The sequence below is a fragment of the Ammodytes marinus genome (assembly GCF_949987685.1).
Source record: "Ammodytes marinus genome assembly, chromosome: 3".
Classification (NCBI taxonomy): domain Eukaryota; kingdom Metazoa; phylum Chordata; class Actinopteri; order Uranoscopiformes; family Ammodytidae; genus Ammodytes; species Ammodytes marinus.
This window is the reverse complement of record NC_137232.1, coordinates 31,820,527-31,845,669: the sequence shown is the minus strand read 5'-3', so window position 1 is coordinate 31,845,669 and position 25,143 is coordinate 31,820,527. Positions and strand designations below refer to the sequence as shown.

General features: G+C 40.6%; 1 protein-coding gene across 1 annotated transcript in view; it reads left to right on the top strand.

Annotated features, from left to right (window-relative positions):
* The window catches only part of dner (delta/notch-like EGF repeat containing), a gene marked incomplete at its 5' end in the record, with an annotated part of 45,632 nt that overhangs the window by 7,096 nt on the left and 13,393 nt on the right, over positions 1-25,143 (top strand). Inside the window, 3 exons of the mRNA XM_080024851.1 lie at positions 20,363-20,713; positions 20,886-20,983; positions 23,511-23,674. Coding sequence (XP_079880977.1) covers positions 20,363-20,713; positions 20,886-20,983; positions 23,511-23,674 — 613 coding nt within the window. The remainder of the gene's footprint in view (positions 1-20,362; positions 20,714-20,885; positions 20,984-23,510; positions 23,675-25,143) is intronic.

The window sequence follows — 25,143 nt, the reverse complement described above, 5'->3', positions numbered from 1 at the left end:
CTAATGACCAGTCTTGTTTTTGTTGCTGTCAACACAATGATTATGTGGCAAGCTGCAGGTGTGTGCGTGTGTGTGTGTGTGTGTGTGTGTGTGTGTGTGTGTGTGTGTGTGTGTGTGTGTGTGTGTGTGTGTGTGTGTGTGTGTGTGTGTGTGTGTGTGTGTGTGTGTGTGTGTGTGTGTGTGCTTGTGTGTGTGTGTTAGAGGTGTAAATCATGAATCACCGTCTTTGGTTTGAAGATTAATAGTCACACAAATGTAGGCTAGTTTTCCCCTTTTTTTCTCAGATTGTTGTTTGCAGATGAATGAGCTGATGAAGAGTTGGTACGAAAGTGATGTAGATTGTCTCCATCTGTCCTCAAGTGTCCCCCATAGAAAGCAGTGAGGTGATTTTAGCACACACACACACACCCACACACACACACACACATGCGCGCGCATGCACACACACACACACACACACACACACACACACACACACACACACAAATTGAAGTAAACAGCTGCACACATTTTTCCAAGAATAAGTGAAAACCAATATGAGAAAAAAATCATGAGGTGGTCTGTTCCCTCTTTGAAAAGTGTTTGCCCTCATTGGTTTGGGTCAGGGAATAGGTTTGGTCAGGGTTGGGCGTTGCAGACATGGCTAAGAAAACCAATGCAGATAACCAATGCAGAGCGGATAACTAGCACACTACACTACTACATGTGTTTGGGTGTATAGAGGGAGTGACAGCAGACTCAGTGCTGTGTTTCCCTTCTTCCTTCCAAGCGACAGTGACTCAGTATTAGATGCAGAACTGACTCCTGCTGTCTCCTCCTCAGAAACAAATGCAACTTGTCAGTTAAGTCGATGTGACAATATTTGATTTAATGAAGCCAACTGGGAGGTGAGCCAGCATGCTGCGGCGCGTGCATGTGTTTGTGTCCAATGGTGTGTTGCAGTGAACATCTTCTCTTGGCTGCAGAAAGTGAATGCCAGCTTAATAATAAAAAAAAAGGACCAGTAGAGCACCCCCAACAGAGAGCGGAGTGGGACACAGTCATATGCCCCTGGTGTTATACACTTAGATGAGATGGTATGAATCTAAATTCCTGCCAGTTGACATGAGAGACGCCGTGGGAAATGTGGCTGTCTGTTGGGGATTGTGCTGGAAATGCATTCTTCAGAAAGTTAATATTCTGTCTGAAATAATGAAAAAGTTGACCTATGACTGGGTTTTGAGGCCACATTAATTGTTTATTATGCATTGAACTGGAAAAAGTGCATATTGGTATTTACTAATTATATTTAATGAACCTTACATTTATTTGAACTGTATACCACACTACAACGTCGCTTTTTAAAGTCAGTTTCACGGGGCAAATACATATTTTACACAAATCTACTCAAGACGTCTTCCAATCTGCTAAAACTGTAGTACCAAAAAAACAGAAACTGGTCAGCACTAAATAGCACAGTATTTTATTTAATATATTTTAAAGGGACTACAAGGAACTCTCAAATGCTTTTGATACAGTCTAATTTTCCTCTGATGATCATAAATGACCTGTAACAGCAAATGAGACAAAAAAACACTATTTTTATATCATCACTATTAATGCCTTTGCTCGGGTACGATTCCCTGCGAACTTACATGAATCGATTATCGGTAGGTAGACTGGAACCCTGTGTTTCCCGAATAGCACTAAAACAAAGTTTACTTTGCTTAACCATCGTCAGATTGCCATTATTAATCTGTCAAAGTCACCTACGCATCCTGCGACCTATCTTTTACTCGCTTCCTAAACAAACGCACCTTCCACTCTTAGGCGCTGGTGCAGTAAAAACACTAGCGGTTTTGTCCAAAGGTGCCGCTAGAATCTACAAAACTGAAAGTTCCTCGTAGAAGTGGAGTCTTCTGTGAATGTTCCCACTGATTGTAAATGCTACATTTGAATTGAAACCCCTTTTTTGTACACCTATTTATGGTTTTGTGTCATGGTTATTTCGTCTTTCAAATTGGCCAAACATTTTTGTCTCTATTTTGTAAAAGAAGAACAGTGACGTTATGTTTCAGGACTTCTATAAACTCAGTTTCTGTGTGAATCTCTCTTTATAAAAGCAGTATGTTATTATGACTGGGGTTTCATTCTTGTATTCAGTGTTAACTGGTGAGCTGCTGTGACGTTAAACTTGAGTTTGAGGCTTAGTTAGGGAACAATGCAGTGGAGCTCTCTGCGGGGAGGAATCAATCCTGTCTGGAGCTTGGTCTGCTGCTGATTGATCCACCTCCAACAGCTGCACTCTGATCATAGCAGTCCTGATTGATCAGCAGTCAATCCCTGCTAACAAAGGATATTAATGAGATGGAGCTCTTTTTGACTTTTAGAAATGTTCATAACAATTTTATAGAAGTAGGCTATTGGAACTGAAAAAAATAGGCTATAATTTGATACTGTTTTTAACAAGACAACAAAATTTGCCTTGGTGTAAATTCTCAAATAAGAGCATTGAAAACAGAGGCAGGGAGGATTTTTCCAGGTATTAATATACATAAGTGCAAACTCTTTCATACTAAGATATTTAGAGAAATGTCCTTCTGCCAAAAAGTGCATCTTGTTGTTGTCACCTCAAATCCAACCACTACAGATTTTTCAACAGCAGGATTTTAACAGGGAGTTGATGCCAAAATAAAAATAATAAAGCGATAGACAGTCCTGGGTTAAATGTGCTACTTTATTTACTCAAATAAGTCCAGTTATTCATGAGATAAAAGCACAGATATTACACAATGCTGGATCCCACAATATTTAGACAAGTTCCTTCATTACCATGAACATGGCCACTGTACAGTAATTCATTTAATCTCAATGAAACAAATGCCGTCCCACTGCTTGAGCACCAAATATCTATTAATATGCAGCGGGAAATACTTCCCAACAAATGCACTTTAATATTGTTTTACAGTTGTACTACTATTGTATTGTTTATTTAGGTTATCATACACAACTCGGTTCAGGTTTAAGGTGCTCTGATGAACTTTCAGTTTGTTTTCAAAATTGCATCCCCTTTGGACAAAAGCGGTATTGTTTTTACTACGCCATGCTGTAGTTCCTGGGTGAGCGTACCCATGACAAAGGCATAAAGAAAAACTATACAAAATAATTCTATGCGGTGATGGTCTTGTTTGCTGTTACGTGTAATTTGTGATCATCAGAGGAAAAATTAGACATTTTCTAAAATATTTAAAATTTCTTAGTAACCCCTTTAAAAACAATAAAGATTTCCTTAAATAGTATTTGGTATTGTCGGTTCAGATCATCCCTGCTGTCACCTCTGGTACCATGTTGTGGAGGCGTGTGTGGCAGATCGCAGTCAGCTTTTCAAACGGAACAAAAAGCTGTGTACAGTATTTACAGCCCTGGCTTCTTAAAAGATGTTCTACCTCTTTGTGGGACAGAGCTGGTGGGAGAACAGCGATGATGACACATGTCTGGTGCCGCCTCCAACCATGATGCCTGCTCTCCATCGCTATGCTCCCATCCATCCCTCCTATGGAGTCTCCATGGCAACAGAGCAATCATTCTATGAGCAAAAGGAGCAACAGGTGGAGAGTGCATAACACCTCACAGAAAATGTCACAGCTAGTTCCTGTGCGCCCTTATGAGGACTCTATGTTTCTTCTTTGTACGATGCAGTTATTCCTGTGTACAAAAGCCCTCCTGCTGCTCTCCGACTTCCTGTTAAAGGCAGGAGAAACCAACGGTGGCCATTACTGACGTCACATTCTTTTGGTGACAGACAGTGGGGACAGGATGTTCCACTTGCAGTGTTTTTCGTAGCCAGTAATCCCCTGTGGCAGCAAGACTAGCCCCAGTGCCATATATAGCTTGATGCGAAACACAAAATACTTACTTGTGCTACACATTTAAAACTATCAAATTTGGACACCTGAACATCGCTCAGTGTTCAAAAGCATCTACTACGGTGCTGTGGCTTTAGCAGTTGTGTTGTTGACCCTTCTGGGCCACCATAGTCAACAGCCCTCAAGACACTTCAAGTCTTTCCCTGTGTTCCAAATTGCATATTCTTTATTTTTTTCTATTCTACATACTGCATCTGACCATGAAAATGATCTAGTTAGCATGCAGTAGACATACAATTGGGAAATAATTGTACTTATTAATTTAATCATAACATGGCGCCCTGATCTTGCCTCTTGCTTTTATATCCGTCGCATCCTGTCTTGTTTTCCTACAGAGGCTCCGTCGATGTGACGTCACTTCCTGTGCGCACTGGATTGTGGGTCAGAATCGCCGAAATAGTATGCTGATTTCAATACTAAAAATCTCGGCAGCATGTAGTAGACATCCGGGTATTCCTAAGCATACTTAATCTGACCACAAGAATTGGGACACCCTAAATCTTTTTTCTACCATACTAAATAGCAGAAAGTATTGGAACGCAGCTTAAGTTTTAGTTCCAGAAACTGTTTTGCTCCCATGCCAGCACTCGTTTAATCATGTCAGCAGTAGGTGTCACCATCCTTTACCATACACTGGATGTCTCCTTTTGAAAGCAACCTCCTGTGTATGTAGGTCAGAGCAGAAAACAGCGAACTCGTACATCACCGCGACAGAATTACATCTATCTCCACCAACTGTGGCCTAAGAGAAAGACTACTATGTCGCATTATAGTATTTTTCTCCTGTAGAAAGACATTTTTATTTACGTTATAATTCACCTTTTGGAAACACAAACCACATACTATATATGTCTAAACCTGTTACACTAAATTTGCTATGATATTTTATAACTAATGTTCCCTGTATTCAGTAAGACGGATCACAGTGGGCAGCAACTTTTTTTTATTACAGAAAGTAATGATGAAACAGCATGTCATGGAGCGAGACAGCTTAAAAGCCAGGAGGAGGGCTGACATCCATATCATTAAGTTTAGTGTGTGGCGCACAGCAGAGAGTCTGCATCTGATTTAATGCTTCGGAGAAGACGGCTGAGAGGAAAAGACTCAGGGAAAACAGTTGCCGGCCCAGCGGTGCTATTTCTATAATGTCCTTGACATGTTAGGTACGATAGACACAAACACACACACATTTTTCTGTCAGACCAGTACTGGAGAGCAATTTTTTATATATTTTTTTCCGTACACTCATGCTAAACCCAAAGCTAATTTCTCATTATTGCCATCCCCTTCCTTCCTGGTATCTGTCAGTACTGTCATTGTTGAGGCTTTTACCATTCCGCATGAGATGTTGCAATATGTCACTCTTGAAGCTATTTTTAATGACACTATCCAGGGCATGATTGTCTGAGAGTATAGGAGCAATATGTTTTAGTTGAGTTTTGGGCTGTGAAGGAGCTTGAGTGAGGGGGAGGGAAATGATGGAGAAAACAGCAACACTTGAATTGTGTCCCATACTATATACAGTACACTATGTCCTATTATAGGACATAGGACTCCTATATTATCTTGATTGAACGCATTGGGTGACGTGTTCAAAGTTACCGTCGTGTTGTGCAGGATTTGGGTGAGTATTTAGATCCTATACTTCGGTTAAAGTTGTAATTCCACACTGAAAGTACTAAAGTACTGTCAACAAAATGTATTGAAGTATCATAAGTAATAGAAAGCATTTTGTTCTATATTTATTCTTACGTACTTGTATTTTTTTGTACATTTTGGGACATTATGGGAAATGTAGTAGGCCTATATCCGTGCTTTTACAATTTGACCCACACTATAAACAAAAAAAGTCAGGATATCGCTGCCTGTTTTAATGCCCAATGTCATTTACATGCAGTAGTGAACAGCAAGACTATTCTGTTATTATTCACTTTAACATGCAACATTATCAAGAATCTGGGACACTGATGCTTAAAAACGCAGCCAATCACATGACGTAGTTAGCATGGTGCATGCTTTTCTTTTAACATTGTTTTCTTCGGTTCAATTCAATATTTGCCATTTTCTGAATGCATTTATTTTGCAGTATGTCATCGGTCAGAGTCATTCTATCCTCAGATCCAGTAAAAAAACCTGCCTGTCAATTCATTTGATGCAAGAGCAGCTTCTGATGTATTCACGAAAAGAGCCCGAGCTCCTGATCCATTTCAGTCCCTGTCTGTTAGAATAAGAAGACATACAACTGTGTCCCACTGGAGGGAATAGACTCCCCAATCGCTTGCAGACCCAGTGCTACGTGGTTAGTTATAAATAAGAGCTTTTTATCCCAAATCATTTTGCTCTCACTTTGTATTCTGCTTACTCCTTTCCATCTCTTTCTGCTCCTCAACTTGCTCTCATTTTCTTACATCAATCCCCCCCTCCACCTCTCTGTCTGTCTTAGCCATCGGTAGAGTTGCAAGGAAATTGTCTTTTGAGGCAAAGGCTTTTGTTTGGGCAATCATGGGAGGTTATTTAGTGTCATTTCATTTGATGACAGCACAGGGGACCCTCGCAGAGAAACGTAAGTGACCTACTGCTGTGCGTTGGCTCTGTCTTGAGTGACAGATTTTTAATGCCCGCAAAAGCGAATCCGCAATGAAATATGTAAAGATGTGTGGGAAAGGAAAGGGGGAATAGACAAAGTGCAATGATATAAAATATATTATGTGGGGATGGGAAAAGATGATGAGCCTGAAGGGCAGTTTCACCTCATTAGCATCTTTCCACTCTATTAACATCTATTTATGCATCAAGGCGAGATGGATATTTGTGGAGGAGCTGCTCAGTGCTCAGCCAGGTTTGTGTGAGCTGCGCAAGATTCAAATTCTGAAAGAGAAGTTGCTCTTTGAAGCCACAAAGCCTGGGAAGGGGTGAGGAAGTATGAGAGAAAGAGAGAGAGAGAGAGAGAGAGAGAGAGAGAGAGAGAGAGAGAGAGAGAGAGAGAGAGGGATGGCAGACACTTTGATGTGCAGAAATAGATAACATTAAAGGCTCGCTGACAATTTTTTTAAATAAATGAATTAAAAAAAAAATTTCTGGCCACAAATACAAACATTGTCCTGGATGTTGGTGAATAGTACAGTCATTTGGATGAATGTGGAGCAGATGGTTTCAGTACAGAGGAGTGTTCGTCCCAGAATCATTTGGGATACGACTTTGGAAAGTGTAGGACTAATTGTGCATAAGAGGGACAATAAAAGAACAAGTATTTACCCCTTTTTCACATTTAACATTGAGAACATATTGTGTCTCTGCATGCTTTCTGTCATTCGTGCTAAGATGCCTTGCACAGCTCATTCTGATACAATACTTTATCTGTGACACGTCAATTGTATCATTCTTGATCCACACGTTTCTAAGAGCTCTTCATCATAATCGTAAGGTTGACATTTGCATTGTTACTCATATTTCAATATCACCATATACTTATTGAAGCAACTTAGAATTATTCAATGTTGCACCTTGTTTAATAGTAAAATCAAGTTGAAAATGTATGTTCCAAATAAAATACAGCAAGCGTATAATACATATTTACCAAATATTGCATTTCTCAATCTGCATTATGCCTACCATAATGCCAAATTCAATGTTAGGATTACATCATTATTATTATTATTATTATTATTATTATTATTATTATTATTATTATTATTATTATTATTATTATTATTATTATTATTATTATTATTATTATTATTATTATTATTATTATTATTTTATTTTTTAAATGTCTGGTTATTTGATGTATCAGGCTTTAAAGGGATAATGTAGACAGCTGTGGCCTGGAAAATATATGAAACCAAAACTCGCAAATTAGTTTAAAGGTTGTAAATTCTTCCTAGATGAAGTTAATGTCCCACTTTTAGTACCATTGAGCAAGGCTCCACCAGCGGGCAGCTCTGAGGAGTGAGTGAACGAGTGAAATTCATCTTTCTGCTGCCACACCCCCACAGGCTCTTTGCCGTGATTAATAATGTGTTTTTTATGAGGCCGCATGAAGAGGGGCTGCACACACTTTATGGGAGTTTGGCTTGTCGTCATCTAAAACATCATGATCACCATCTTTAAAAAAATAACGTGTCTGGTGTTTAGCTCTGTCCAGTTCATAAAAGGCTTGATGATTAGAATTTAAAATTTAGCAACTAGCTGGTTGACACAGCGGAGCATTAACTCCAGATAAATCCTTTGGGAGTTGAAATAGATGATGAGTGATCTTTATCTGTACAGCCTCGTCTGCACCTCAGCTCTCATATCACTTGACAGCTGCCTCTCTCTTCTCAGTTGATGATTTATTTCATGTCTATCAGCTTTGCGCCAGAGAGACAAGGGCCAGAGGACTGTTCTTATTTTACACTCGTCGTATCTCTTGAACTAAAGGAACAGACCCTATTGATCTGTGGTGTGTTTCTGTTGGGCTCTCCAGTGATCAGAGCATTAATGTATTTTAATGAACCCAATTCTCAAGACGAATTTACTCCTGGGCTTGAAAGATTAAACCGTTGTTTTGCTTTCATAATACTGAAAGTTGAAGATGTCTCTGTTTCTTTTTCTTTGTCCACAAACAATGTTTCGGTTTCACTGATGGTGACAGAAATACAAGTTTTATACCCCAAGTACATTAAAACTAATCCCCTGCTCCTCCATTCATGACCACAGTACAAATGGGAAAAAAGTCTCCTGCTGAGTTTCTCAAACGGCGTCTTGAAATTGTGCCTGTGTGCTGACAGCAGACGTGATGAGCCCGGATCATGAGGGGGGATATAGGCTACGCTGTGTGGTTTTCTGACTGGCAGGTGTAATAAATCATAACAACAATAATGTCTTCCTGGGATACTGTCAGGATCTTGGATAAATGCATTACGCTGTCTTTTGAATTTCATTGATGTCCAGAGATGAATGTTTGGCAAGCTAAACAAACAAAATGATCCACTTGACCTGCTCATGGGTGCATACCAGACTCTTGCTCATGAAGTTGGAGGATACTATGAACATGCTACGAATTGAAGTAAAACGAGGTGTTGAAGTACGGGTACACAACAATCCCCTTCTAACAAATAAACTATTGATACCAAAACCACAATATACAGTAAGCAAAACATTGATCTTTATAAAGCTCAACTTCCGACACCATCAATGCATTTCTTTGATTTTTCTGGTTTTATTAACGGAGTTCGAAAATTTTAAAAAAGAGCCACCAGTCATATTTTACAATATTTACAGAGTTGACTCATCAAGTATTTCTGTTTGATATGACAGGTAGGCAGCTTCTCAGCTGGTTTCCCATCAGTCTATTGTGTTATTTAAAGCTAGCAGAGATGAGAAGAATTGGCCTTGGCCTGCGAACAAAATCGTCAATCTCCTGCTGCCAAGGATAGAACTGTTTGACACGGTCTTGCATCATGATATGAGAACTACATACTGTGAAAAGCTTAAAAACTGAGCTTGTTCATTTGCCAAGCTCACTTTACAAGTACAAGTACATGACTATTTGACGATCTACAAGAGCAAAATCCATGTAAAATGTTACTAGAATTATTTCATCAAACTACCCAAGTGTTTGAATAATTGAAACTGAGTCAGGCCTTCTTGGAAGCAGGTGAATTTACTTGCAAACAGCATGCAAGGGTCAAACAACATGTATCACAAATGGGCTTACATGATTGAATACATCGAATGAACAGTGTACAGAGATTATATGCAAGAGAAGTTGGTGTGTGCGCAAACACATACTAAGTTTGGTGTGTCCAGCCCTTGTTTTTGCTGGCGAAAGCAGAAATGTTTTTAATTAGGCAGATAACAGGATATGGGAAATTTAGGGAGTCTTTTCTTACTGTGCACATGAATGCGTCATACCTCTGTATGTGCCAAAATCTTATTAGGCAGTTTCTTCTTCAAGGCTAAACAACAAACTTGTAGCAAAACACTTTGGAGTTCTTTAAGTTTGGGGACAAAGTTCAACAGCCAGAAAGCATGTATTGTGCATTAAAATATTATACAATAAAGCAAATTAAATTCTGTTAACATTCCACCCTTTTTATAATATTTAATGCAACTTTCTTGCAACACTTCAAAGCAAAAGGGCAAAGCATATGAGTAAATATATTTCATTCAAGCAGAATAATATCAAGTACATCAACAGCACAGTTGGTGAAAATGCAAGTTTGTGTACTGGTGCCACATCGTCTATGTACAGTTTCAGAGAGGACAGTTCTTGTAGAAGCCAGGGAACAGGAACCTAGGAACCAAAGTGTCCTTCATATCACAGTCACTGGGGGAATGGTTATGTAGGATATTACCATAACCGATTCAGATTGTTCCTCAGTGTCCAATTGTCCTTATTGAAGCATGGTCAGCTTCGTCTTCTCCTTGCATCTGAAACAGAATGAATTTGAGCAGTAACATGTTCTCAAAAGAAATGCTCATCATTCTGCCAGGGTTGTTTCTAAAATATCATCCTATCCATTTTGCTTGCTCTAGATGTCACAATTAACGCACAACAACATTTTAGGATAGGTTTGATTTCATTCTTCAGTTCACATTTTTTGTCTGTGTTTGGGCAGCATTCAAGCACACACAGGCAGTCAGTGAGACAGGCCCTCCCTTTTCTGCATGGGATTGAATCACACACACACCACATTCCTGAGAAGCTCTCTACTTCTCCAAATCTGACATGGTGTTATAGTTTGTTCTTCAAATAACACATTATGATCACATTGTTCAGCACACAAATCCCTTTTAACTTGTAGTTCAAATCAAAAGCATTGAATAATTCTTTTTAGTGAACATTTTCATAAAAAGAACACAAAAGAACGCTTTTTTTAAGTTTATACTGGGACTTCAAATGATTGACTGCACCTTTAATCTTTAAGGTTCACTATGGGGCTTGGATTGGCAAGATATTTAGCTCTAAACTTTAAAGCGTTTAGCAATTTAGTCAGAACTCTGGTCATCTTTAGGAGACAAGCATTTTATAACCCATCATAACAGCATAACAATTGTATGCACACTTACAAAACCTTCTATCTCCCTTCCCCTACATCCAAACAATCTTTTCCTCTTACACTTTCAACAACATTCTCTTATTCCTCTCTTTGGCCACCACCTCTCTCTTTACTGTTCTTTATCTGATTCTCTGGACCTGCCAGCAGAAGAGCAGCTGAGGAGCCGGGGTTTTGGGTCTCAATGGAAAGAGACACAGGAAGGGGTAGAGGAGACTTTTCTTCACCAGTCTCCTTTTTTTTTCTAATGTCTATCTTATCATTATCCATATTATGTAATTAAATTTTTTAAAATGTAAAATCTAATATCAAATTACCCAGTAATCTATTTAAACAGGGTGAACACCCCTATTCCCTCCAATTGATTAACAAAATTCACCAATTTAAAACTAGAACACCCTATGTGATGTATTCTAAACAAAACAAATAAGTCTACTCTGCAGTTGTAGACTATTGACAAACATAACAAAACAAAACAAATAAACAACCTGTCATAGACTAACTCCCTGGAGCAGTACTATATCCCCAGGCTAAGTAACAACAAGCAGCCAGATATCAATTTGTTTCCACAAAACCTTCCCGAATTACAAAGAACTCTCAGTTTAATGGAACAAACTATATCTGTCAGAATAAAGGGACCACCCTCGACCCCACACTAATGATCATTTAATTACGTACGTGAGACTTTTGTTTTTGACAGTGTAAATTCTCAAACACCAAAGGCTGAGATAGGTTTGTCTCTAGTGCATCTTCCCAAACACTACAGGTTGAGATAGGTTTGTCTCTAGTGCATCTCCCCAAACACTACAGGTTGAAATATTTTTCTCTTTAGTGCATTTTCCCAAACACTACGATCAGTTATTCTCCCTTACGGTAAAACCATGAGAAATACTGCTTCATAAACTAGTTTATCTACCTAATACATAAAACAAAGGAACTACCATAATTCCTGGACAAAACAAAATCAGCTGTTTATATTCACCTGATTTCAAGAAAGCCTCGACTCGCTCAGTTTTGGCTCTGGATTCCGTCACCCCTCCTCCGTCCAAGTAGAGTCTGCAGACAGCCTCTTTTGTAGCTCTGTTTACTGGAGGTCTTTTGTCGAGAGATCTTGGACTCCCCCGTGCACGGTGCAGGCTCTTCTTGTCCAGAGAAGAAGATGTTGGATCCGGCTACTCGAAGGACCATTTGTTACTAGAATTATTTCATCAAACTACCCAAGTGTTTGAATAATTGAAACTGAGTCAGGCCTTCTTGGAAGCAGGTGAATTTACTTGCAAACAGCATGCAAGGGTCAAACAACATGTATCACAAATGGGCTTACATGATTGAATACATCGAATGAACAGTGTACAGAGATTATATGCAAGAGAAGTTGGTGTGTGCGCAAACACATACTAAGTTTGGTGTGTCCAGCCCTTGTTTTTGCTGGCGAAAGCAGAAATGTTTTTAATTAGGCAGATAACAGGATATGGGAAATTTAGGGAGTCTTTTCTTACTGTGCACATGAATGCGTCATACCTCTGTATGTGCCAAAATCTTATTAGGCAGTTTCTTCTTCAAGGCTAAACAACAAACTTGTAGCAAAACACTTTGGAGTTCTTTAAGTTTGGGGACAAAGTTCAACAGCCAGAAAGCATGTATTGTGCATTAAAATATTATACAATAAAGCAAATTAAATTCTGTTAACATAAAACAACTCTGTTATGTTATTGTTTTTAGTTGTCTCTGAGGTGTTCTTTCCTTCTAGTTTCCACAGAGCCCTTTGCGTCTCATAATGTATTGGTCTGTGTACCAGTTCTCTGCTCTGTTGATTCCTTACTCTTCTGTTTATTTGCTTTATTTTCTGCTTCATTCGCTCCAATTCTTCCTGCTCGGCTGCATCTGAATCCCTGAGTCACTCGGCTCATCAAGCACAGTTGCACTTAGAGGAGGAAAGCGCTATATGTTTTCTTGGGACTTTACTGTCTCGCATTACGTTGCAAACTCAAAAAAGTTGTGTGCTGTACTTACACATGTTCCTGTGGCTACACCTGATAGCTGAGTTTACCACAGTTCAACATTTTCAACTTGATTATTAGTTAACGCTAAGTAAAGCATTAACTTACAGTAAATGGATGTACCCTTATTGATACAAAGTGATTCATGTACCAGCAGTTATTCTCGTAGGTTTTCTGTTAACTTGGTTTCTTGATCTTTTTTTGCTTCTTCTTTATATAATCAGATCACACCCAAGGGCTCAAACCACATGAGAGCTGGCTCCAGAGAGTATACAAGGGAGGGGTGGCTATTGAGGGATGATTTTCAAGTATTTTTTTGTCACCGTCATGAATTAAATATTATGTTTTAGCTATATTGCGGGTTGCTCATTACGCGCCGCACATTCGAGATAAATGATAACTGCTGGCTATATGAAAGTTTAATTTGGTTCAATCTAGCTAATTGCTCTGTGATTGATGATAGAATTATAAGGCATTTGTTCCGCTGGCTGTTATAGTCACGTTGTTGTAATGTAATTCACCACCAACCAAGGTGAGGCAGCTGCTGTTCTGTGGAGGATGATGTAGTTATACCTGGGGCATGTTGTGCCGTATGTGGCCCCTGTGTGTTGCAGTGTTGTCCTTTCTCTCCAGTCTTACAGTTTCCCGATATTTGTTCTCCTCCTCTGAGATTACGCAATGCAGAGAGATGCTCCAGTTTCTCTCTGTAGCCTTGATATCAGCAAACGGCGAATGCTCGAAAGAAATTCACGCTCGGTCTTAAGAAGAAGAACAAGAAGGATCTAGATCAGGCGCATCAATTTTTAACTACATTTCTCATTAGTTAAACATGAAATATGAGAACCATGGAGACACATGGCGTTTCTGCTGATAGTAGGAATGCGTTGAGATCTGTGCATTAGCATAACAGCAAACACTACAAGTAGGCTACTGAAAAGTAATGATTCGTCAGTTTTCGTCGCCTGATACTTTTACGGTTGATGGACTAGCCTTTCTATCTATCTATCTATCTATCTATCTATCTATCTATCTATCTATCTATCTATCTATCTATCTATCTATCTATCTATCTATCTATCTACAGTCTGACATCATTCTTTATTTTTAATAAATGTAATCAATTAGGTGATTAATTAAGTCACAGTCGACAACATTCTACAGCCATTACTCGACTCTCCATGCAGGAAACCTCTTCTCCAGTTGATGGCTGATGCAATCTCTTGGCCAGTTGACGTTGGTAACTGCAAACTATTTGGTCAACTTTAAAACAAGAGAAGCTGTTTTTTGGTTGAGAGAATGACAGGCAATCTTCTCTCATCAATGTCAGGAGAAGTAGCCATTATTTCATATGGAGTATGTGGATGTTGCATGGTTAGAGAAAGAACAATGATTGGCAATGGGTTGCTCACTGCAGTTGTTTACCTCCTATCAGTGTCAGCGCAAGTATTGGCCACAAAATGTACGTTTGTTTTTTTAGATGGCCAGATGAAAGAAAATATGACCTGCAGTTATTTGAAAGGGGAAGGTAGAAAATCTAGCTTTGAATGCAGTTAAAAATGCTTTGTTCTGTGACATGCCCAACACTTCACCTAACTACCATAATTCACTTTTAACAGCCCACACTATAGGCTGCTTCTTGTTAAGTGTTTCTTAACTCAGGAGCTTAGATTAGAAAAAAAAAAAAGTGGTTCAAGATGTCGTTTGGTCAGATTTTCAAACTGCTGATATGGCCTCACTGCGTCAGATTAAATGCCACGCCAAATGTTGATACTGTGTGTGCAGGGAACAGGTGCAGCTAGGGTGTTGTGAAAGTACCGTTTGCTAATTGCCCCCTAGCTACTGTAACAATGGCAACTCATCCTTATAAAGAAGCTGTTGAACAATTTCAGGCAAACTGCTGAGTGCCTATATATCAGCTCCTCACAGTGTCACACACGCTCACACACACATACACACACACACACACACGCACGCACGCACACACGCACACACACACACACACACACACACACACTCTTTTCCAATGATTGTATGTGTGTTCTTGCACTTGTGCAGATGTCTGGGGGAGTGCTTGTCTTCCTCTGTTATGTTATCATACGTACTTCATGGGCCTACTTTATGAATAAGAAATACTTGCTGTACTTAAGTTTCAGTCGTTTTTATTATGAACTATAAGAAAATGATCAGGGGCTTGGTAGTCAGATTAAGATTTTTTTTAAAGATTTTTGATAACACATATTTTATGGAGCAAATTTGAGTGATTAGAACTCCAATGAAAGTCTTTATAAAGGTGGGCCTTTCCTCTAAATAAAATAAAATCTAAGATTCAGCCCAAATAACTTTCATACTCTTAGCGTTTTTTCTTAATGTCTGTCTGTCATTTTAGTGTGCCGACGACACTGAGTCATCGGTGCCCTTCAAAATAATTTCAGGAGTGTGATTAGCTGAACTGATTCGACCAATAAAGTGAACCCCTGCCATAATACGACTTAGCGCTCCAAATGAGTCCCCCACATAAAAAGTAAGTGGCCGATAAACTAGTGAAATTGGGCGCTCAGTTAACTGCTGTTATGGAACGGCTGATGGCTCCAGCTCAGTCAGGGCTGTGGTAGGTTCACAGGAGATCTTTGAACCCAGCTGCTAATCTTCCTGTCCGGAACAGTAAAAATTAAGTTCTGATTCATAATTTCCGAAAAGGAATACTTCACCCATACGGAACCGGCGTTCTATCATTATAAAACCGCTTTTATAATATGATAAATGAGGGTTTTCTTACCTCAGTCTTCCCTCGGTCTTCCCTTGGCCCAGCTGTCCTTTTAATCCTAACCCTACATCACACATGGAAAAATGTAGGGTTAGACAGTGAGACCATAAAACACTCTTTCTGCCTTTTCTCAGGCTAGGATGAACCGGTTTCTATTTTTTTTTGCACATTTATATTACATTGGATATCAGAGTTCAATACACCTTCATATTTCCACTGGTAAAGTAGGTCTTTACCAGTTACTATGGAAAAAGTGGGGACCCAAACATTATACCCATTTTTGATTGTTGACCATATTTCTCCAAAACCATGGCCACACAAGAACTTTGCAGCACAAAAATCATTAAATATGCCAACAAAACCGTAATATACGTATACAATGTTCCTCTACAGGGCATTGTCAAGTTTAAAACAAGTATACATTTTCTTTAGAATGGTCTTAAAAAATTGGAAGCACTCTAGGCCACCCTTGGTAATATACCTTTGGCCACAACTTTTAACATTCATATTGCAGTCTCCATCAAATGACTGGCAAAATCAAGGCTTTGAAGCTGTTTTTGCACATGCAGCATTGTCACTTTACCCTGGCCTCACACGTACCCTCATACCTCCAGCAAAAGAGATTTCTTTCTTTACTCGAAGGATTACCACTAGTCAGTCTTAAACAACTCCTTTAAGGCTTATTTTAAAGTTTGCAGCAATGTTTTAACCGACAGCAGTTTGTAGAACCACGAGTTGTTCAGCAGCAGAGAACTCATCACAATACAGCTTCATTTTTCCTCGCTGCATTACCTCTTCTCATGATATCCTCTGTTTATCATCAAGCTTTTAAAAATGTACAGCTCTGTAAAATGTGTTATCTGGGGCACTCGTGGTGTAGTGGTTGGAGCGAGTTTTTTTAAAATCATATTTAGATCATCAGAGAATAAACATTTTGCTTTCCTGTCAGGAGGTTGTCAGATTATCAGGTGCGTGGATAAACAGCCTTCTGAAAAGGCTTTGTTCAGCTTGCTCAATCGCTCTTGCATACTCAAGTGTTTCAGGTGCAGCTGAACTCAACAAAAATCTTCCAACTGCAATTCTGCTACTGTGGAAAACGTCAGCCACTTGTGTGAGGATCACTTTGTCTTACTACGTTATGCATGTGTTACTCGCGTGCAGACTGAGATGTACTTATGTGGTCACGTGTTTAGTTTACACTGCGTAACTCAATTATCCATTTACTGAAGTTCTCAATTAAATTATTAAGTTCGAGTTAACGGATAAACCCACCCATGTTGTTTGTTCGTAACATTCCAGCAACCTCTTTAAATCAAGTCCAATCAAAATGCAGTGTGCAGAGCTGTCTCCCTACCTTAGTTATGTGTGGCATGTCTGCACACACACAGACTCACCCGGCCCCTCCACCAGGCTAAATTGATGATGCCAACAGCTTTAGTAGCGTCGCTGTTTCCCTCCGCCCGGCTGTATTGATTCACCCTCCTTTGGGTGGCCATCCCAGATTAGCAAACGGATCACAAGAGCACCTTATGAAGCAATTAAATTGGCCCCGGGAGCATCTCTTCGTGCTGTTTGTCGGTCCGTGTGGGGATATGGATATAGGGACTAATGTGGGTTATTATCTGCTGCTTAGAGCAAATTGATTCACGTGTTTTTGCCAGCGCCCCGGGCACTTGAACGGTTTGGTGTCCCGGAGAAGAACGAGGAACTTCACGCAGGGATATAGGCAACAATACTGCAGCAAGAACCACTAAAGATGCCAAATACACTGAAAAGTGCCACCAAATAAAAAAGGAAAAACACATTATTAAAGGCTCAGGGTACAGAGTGATGAAGGTACAAGTTATCATGTATCACAACATCACAAGATGCATCGTACAGGTTGATATGAAAATGTTCCAGGGCTGTTGTATCTTATTGTATTACATCATATGGGTTTATACCATAGTCTGTGTGAATACTCTATTCTGATTGGCTGGAGTACATTCCATGGGTGTGGATTAACTTCTGATGTATGGACACCTATGGAACTGTTTACATTCTGTCCACTGCGTCGCCGGCTCGCCGCTGATTAAACTGTGTTGATAAGGGATTTGGGATTTATAAAGCCTAAAATATCCTGCCGTGCAATAGCCTCTGGACACCACAGGATGGCGCTCGAGTCGTAACACAAGAGCTGTAGTAACGATAGTAGTACAATAAAGTGGCTAAACTTAATGTCCTCTGGTTAAACGTCAATGGTTATCTCGTTAAAAAGGTGAGTAAGACCCCTGTTTAATTTGACAAAAGGTTTGTAACTGAGTTTACATGTGTTTAGCCACCAAAGACCGGCTTCACTGTCTATCTGGACATAGGCTACTGCTGTCAGTCAGTCACTGCCTCACGTAACTTCAGGCTGTAGCCCGTAATACACATGTTCGCCAGTCACATTCTCCGTGAAATGCGTTATTTATTTTGGGGGAAATGCTTTGTTAGCTCGGTGGAACTGTTGTTAAACATGTTGGGTGATTACATTTACTGTTTGTACAGCGTGCGCAATGTTTTTTGACTTTGTATATTGCTAGCATAACAGTAGGTCTGTGGCTAACAGCTGCTGCAGTCTCCCGTTGCTCGTATTATCCCCGGTCCGACTTCCCAGTACAATTTGAACGCACCGTTAAAGCCAAATTATGTCGTTGCCAGGTCGTATCCTTGGTTGTTCCTATTGACTGGAGTACTGAACTACGTTTTCATTACATAAGAACCTTATGGGTTTGCAATGGGTATTCCAGTTATTATACGGGGTCTCGGGCGTTGCTGTGGAAACAAGTTGTTATTCGTTCGAAACAAATCTAGTTTCGTTCAAAAAAAATCTAATTTGATCGCAAAAAGGCATGAAAATATAACTGATTGGTCTAATTATTATTTTTATTAGTAGGTGACTATGGTATAAGCGGGTTAATGCCCTTCGAGGTGTCCAGGTATCAGGGATTAATGGACTTCGTGAAGGCAACTGTCCTCCGCTGCGCGTCGGACAGTTCTCGCCTCCACGGTGTCCATTAACTCCTGATACCTGGACACCTCGTCGGGCATTAACCCTTACGTATACCACATACAATGGCCAGGGAGTGTGATCAGAAACAAGCCAGCATAGGAAAATGTTATGTATTTTTAATCATCAAATGTATTGTCTATCATTGGGATTAATACATTTAGCGACTTTTCTTGTGCTGCAGATTTATAAGGTCACATTTATTTTTTGTGGCCTTGTGCTTCGTAAGGGCACATTCTGTCCAGCCTGGATGGAAAGAGGCTGTTTAGGATGGAAGAGAAATCGGGAGTGACAGATTAAAAAGGTCATGAGCTGGACTCCAATGCGTCCTCTAACCCAGACAGGGGGCCAAACGGGGCCATTCTCTAAAAGGTTGATAAACTAGATCCCCAAAGCTGATACGAGCAGTGGACTGTGAAAAGGTGGCCTGCTGGGACTGCTGGAGCCCGCTTTGCTTCAGAGCATAAGAGAAAGTTTGATGTGAAAAACCTGAGAGAGATTAGTACTAATGAGATGTGAGGGAGCCAACTGTTAATGACTCTCTGTTGTTCTGCCTCTTTCTCTCTCTCTCTCTCTCTCTCTCTCTCACACACACACACGCACACACACACACACACACACATTCACATGCACATGCACATGCAGAGGGGGATTTGGTATACGTGCATCATTACTATCCTTCTGTTTAGCCTCTCTTCTCCAGCTTGGGTTTTTGTTGTTCTCTGGGTTTTTACCAGAAACATTATTTGAACACATTTAAACAGCCGACAGCTGGAGCAAGCAGATACCTGACAACGTTTGAGTGAAGTTGCCAAGAAATTAAAGAGGCTGCGGCCGGGATTATAGACTTAAGAAAAGGCTCTGAAAAGCCAAAGAGAAAAGAGCAACACGGTGTCAGGAAGTGTAAGCTTTCATGAGCATTGGCTTTGTCCTCTTTCACCTTCAGCACCTGTACGTGGATGTTTTCCTCCAAATATGATCAATTATTGATGGGAGATGAAGCCAGCGTGAAAGAGGCTGTCAGGGTGCATTCTTCTCATTGCTGCATGGCGAGGAGAACCGTGTTTGGGGACATAATGCAACTGTGTGTGTGTGTGTTTGTGTGTGTGTGTGTGTGTGTGTGTGTGTGTGTGTGTGTGTGTTTGTGTTTGTTAGTTAATTTAACATTCATGCTGTGGTCTATGTGTGTGTAGGCCTACTGTATGTGGTGAGAGAGTGGAAAGACGGAGTGATGAACGGGATGGATGCATGCCGTCCTGAAACAACTGATCAGGATTTTAAAATGTGATAACAGAAAAGAACAGAGGGTTTGAAAACAGGAAGCTGGGTCACAGAGAGCAATTAAAGAAGTAGGCTAGCTGAGTAGCATATAGGAGAGGAATATGATCATTAACTGTTATAGGACCACTATAGTGTTCTTCTCCTTAGTGTCTTAAAGGACCCCTCTGCTTGAGTCTATTTAAAATCAAGACTATTACCACGTCGATATTTTTGGCTTATGCTGTAAAAGCACTGAAAAACACAGTTTGGGTAAACATGTTTTTGTCCAGATTCTCTCTCTCTCTCTCTCTCTCTCTCTCTCTCTCTCTCTCTGACTCTCTGCCTGTTTTTATTTATTTCAGTTCTTCACAGACCCGTGTGCCAGCAGCCCCTGTCTCCATGGAAACTGTAGCCGCAGCGACGGTGGCGAGGAGGAGGGGCCACACCCGGCCTACACCTGTGAGTGCACCGAGGGCTACGAGGGGGAGAGGTGTGATCAAATCCTAATGGACCTGCCGGCTGCCGACTGGGAGCCAGCCACCCCCTCCGCTCCGGAGCTGGCTACCCCCGTCGCATCCACCACCACAGCCGCCACTCAGCCTCCCCAGCCAACCACTGTCCCCTCCACCCCTACGCCGGCCACGCCCACCCTGCCTGCATGGCAACCCAAACCCGGCCAGAGGCTGCTGGTGGTGCCGTGGGAAGCGGACAGGGTGAGAATAAAAACTTTCCACCCTGAATATAGGCTATAAACTCATGTAGGTTGATCTTCAATATGAAAGGAAGAAAACAAATGTCTGTGTGTGTGTGTGTGTGTGTGTGTGTGTGTGTGTGTGTGTGTGTGTGTGTGTGTGTGTGTGCGTGTGCGTGTGTGTGTGTTTGTAGGTAACGGAGGGTCTGCACTGTGTGAGTCCCGAGCTGTGTGAGCTGACATCAGGAACTCTGACTCTGTCCCTGGAGGTGCCTGAAGAGACAGCCGTAGAGTAAGAGCAACATTCATTCATGACCCTTTATGACCGACAGCCATCCTCTAAGTAGGGACCAGATCAAAAAGCCGTGGGGGGTCCTGGGGAAAGGTTTACCTGGGGGCCTCTGTTTGCACTTTCTCTCACTCTCTTTGCATTTGCTACTATATTGTATGTTTCTTCCAACTACTCATCAGTTGCAGTTTGCACAGCAGTTGGCAGCTAGTTTGAGGATATTGCTGTCAACACAGCTTGAAGTAAAAAAAAAAACTTTCCATTTTAATCTATTCATCTACACATATGGGAGCTGAGATGCCTGACTACCTGTATTACATCACTCCATGTGTGTTCCATCCTTCCAGAGCCTGTGTGCCCATAAACAGTATCACAATAGCTCTGTAAGTAAGGGGTCAATGAATAATGCAGAAACAATGGCCAAGGTGAACGTTGGATGTCCTTGATGTTGCCCCCTCATTATGGATGGCAGGCACGACTCAGCGCCCGCAATCACGGCCACAGACTGCTTTGTTTTCATTCTGTATAATTACATATGGCACCTGAATGCACGCCCAGACTTAGGAGGTGAAGGACACTCGCACACAAACATGTGTGCACTTCCCGGGAGCAGTGCACCAAAAAATTACATTGATTCAGAGAGGCTGATAATAATCTAATGAAGCCCACATGTGTCCCAAAGGGGCAGGAGAGAGAGAGAGAGAGAGAGAGAGAGAGAGAGAGAGAGAGAGAGAGAGAGAGTCCTATCACGGCAGATACTTTGTGTGTGCAAACAAATTACCAGTACAAGTTTATGTAACAATATCAACAACAGCGATGCTGAGAATTACTCATTTAAAATGAAATTGTCTAATTAATGTAAATGCTGTGAAACAAACAATAATGAATTAAGTTCATAATAACTGACTTGCCACAAAGTTAACTTTAACTAATAAAAAAAACAAGCTCAAAATACCAACAAAAATACATAACATATAAAATATAGACCATCATTTTAGGTTTTCTCCCCCTCAATATATCTAACACCAAATCTCTCAGTTCAACTTGAAGTCACAGTAGTCCCCCCCACAGACATACCCAGATATGAGAGCGCCACATGTTTTCCCCTGGAGCAGAACCCAGACACCCTGCCATGGAAAAACTCATTTCAGCTGCTAGTCGCCTGTCCACCATCTTATTATCTCATAACTACACCTTCAGGCTCAGCTCCCTCTTCAGCTTGGAACAGCCGCTGTGCAGAAACTACCTGCAACGCTCCAACCTACCCTAGCTCATGAACATGACTTAAAAACATATATTTCTTTATATCCAGAGCTGTGGCTGGGAGTGGGCCTTTTCTGAAGGTCTGACGTTGGCTTATCTAAGTAGCAGTATCAAGTGTTTACTCCAATATTGCTTGAAAACCTAAAAAAAAGAGACTTCTATAAGTTTTGCTTGATTGATTACCATTTTGTCTCTTTTATACATGTAGTTTGGTACTGTATTTTCCAATGACAAATCAAGCAGCTTGTGGCTAACATTGAGTGATGCCAACCAAAGCAAATACAGTTCTCTTTAAAGCACTTTGCCATCTCCTCAGCAGGAAGGCAGCTGTTGGAGCTCAGCGTTCCCGGCAAAGGCAACATGGCACCACATGGTGGTTTTCATTCTGCCCAGCAGGACACTGGCTGCTCCACTCAGATGCAGTTATGAACCCTCAACATCATCCTATTGGCCCCACAATCGTTGACCACAAAACAGCTTCCACATTACCACCGAAAAACATTACCATTATGATCGTTGACTCATCTGAATTTGGTTTTGTGTTATAGGCTCAGTAAATTCCCTTATGTGCAGAGTACTTCCTTCGTTTAACATGAGTCACAATTAGTTATTTGTTACAAAGATTGTTTCCTTACATATTAGAGATGTAAAATCACAATATTTGCCAAAGTAAGCACCCTTCATTATTCCTTTGGTGCTAGTAGGAAGCTTATACAGTGCCCAAAACAGATAGTGTTCATCCCCATGCCCTCAAACTGTTATAGCACATTAAATCTGAATTCAACTGATTGCTTCTTCATAGCAATGCAAGTATAAAGAGTGCTGTGGTGTTGATGAACACCACCTGTTGAGAGTTGAGGGTGATATTTTATGAAGTTTCTTATTTGGGCTAAAAGTTCAAAACAATGATTAGACATACAGTTGTAAAGTTTTCAGAGAACTTCATCTTTCTTGTTGACATTTTCATTCTGTTTAAGAAGTCCGGCCACAATATATTCGGTCAATATACAAAATAAAAATTACACAGTATGTGGATTTTGATCTCATATTTTATACATTCAACATATTTCCTTCACCCAGTACTTAAACTGTGTACAGTGCAAAAGCTGGGAGAGCATCAGAGAATTGTCACCGAAAAGGGATCATGGTATTCGGTGATGAACTTGGGTTTGGGAGGAAAACTGTAGACAGAAACCTGCATGAATGAGATTCTCTTTCTGATTTTCCGTCCTCCTATATATCTCCTACTCTGTCTCTCCCATTATAGGGTGTTGGTGAATGCCAGCGGGGCTCCGGTGCTGTGGCGTGTCAATGAAGAGGGTTTCCTGCTTTCCTCCATTTTGAACGGCACTGCCATGTGGTTCCTGCAGGCCACCGATGGACTAGTGGTGCCAGATCATTCCCTGCCCCTGGGACAGAACTATTTCCTCAGTAAGTTAGGCCTCCCATCTCCAAATGTATACAACTATGTTAGAGAGGCAAGCTTAAGAGGATTTAGCACAGTTGTTTAGCTCAAGTGAAATTCAGAATCCTACATGAGCTCTGTAGAAAACCCACAACAATGTTCCTGCAAAGAACTGAGATATTGAGGTAGATCTGTTGAGCTTAATTTGTCTTTAAATTCTAGATTTGGTGACATTCGACATTCTTATTTGACAATTATCTTCCACAGGAACATTTTACATTTGATACATAAGTTTTTTTTTGTTTGTTACTGTTTTTTTGTCTAACCAATTATGGTTTTTCATCAGATCAAACACATATGATGGGAGAGAAAATGTAAAGATTTAATCGCACTTTAATTATCTGTGTTTTAGGAAATTAGTAACAACCTCAGAGAAGCTGAATAGAAGACATTCTGAATTAGCTCCAAATGGCTCATTTGCATCTGAGCCAAACACATGGGAGGATTAAAGAATTTAAATACATTTGTATTTACAGCCTTTACTCCTGGCATGTCATTGGGGAGAATCGCATAATATTTGCATTTATGAGACAGAATGTCATATTTGCACATTGAGAAGAAAAAAATAATTATGCTGATATTCAATATGTGTTTGAATACGGTGATTCACACACACACACACACACACACACACACACACACACACACACACACACACACACACACACACACACACACACACACACACACACACACACACACACACACACACACAAACAACTGTGCCAAAACGTGGCTTGAGCTATGCTGTGGCTGCTGGAGGGGGAATAATGGGGGTCTCAATCTTTGACTGAAGGGCTGGCTGACCTCTGTGTGTGCTCAACATACCTGATGCTGTTTCACTTACTATGCTGCCTGTCTGCTGACCTTCATGTGTATGCTAACTCTGTGGCAACAAAGCCCCTGCTTTGCCTCAAAGAGAGAGAGAGATGAAGAAGGGTTGGTGACATTGGGGAGTTAAAGGTGGAGTCAGTGATTGTGGATAAACGCTTTTTGACAAAATCACTTGAATATCTCTTCACGATCCGCTACCTGTCTATGTAGTGGAACGGGTACGTTTGCTAAGGTGGGCCCCTTACATACTCGTTTACAGAGCTTAGACTGTGTATTGACAACATATTTTTTATAGCACACACACACAGTACAAACTAAAAGCAGATTTTAAGGAGATATTCACTGATTTTGACAACAATTATTAAATTAGAGGGAAGGATGGATAATGGAGGGTGGGAGAGAGACATAGAGAGAGAGAGAGAGAGGGAGAGAGAGAGAGAGACGTGAGATAAGGAGGGACAGAGACGAGGAAGTAGAGATGGCAAGACAGAAAGGGATTAGGGAAAAGGAACATGTGTGTGTGTGTGTGTGTGTGTGTGTGTGTGTGTGTGTGTGTGTGTGTGTGTGTGTGTGTGTGTGTGTGTGTGTGTGTGTGTGTGGG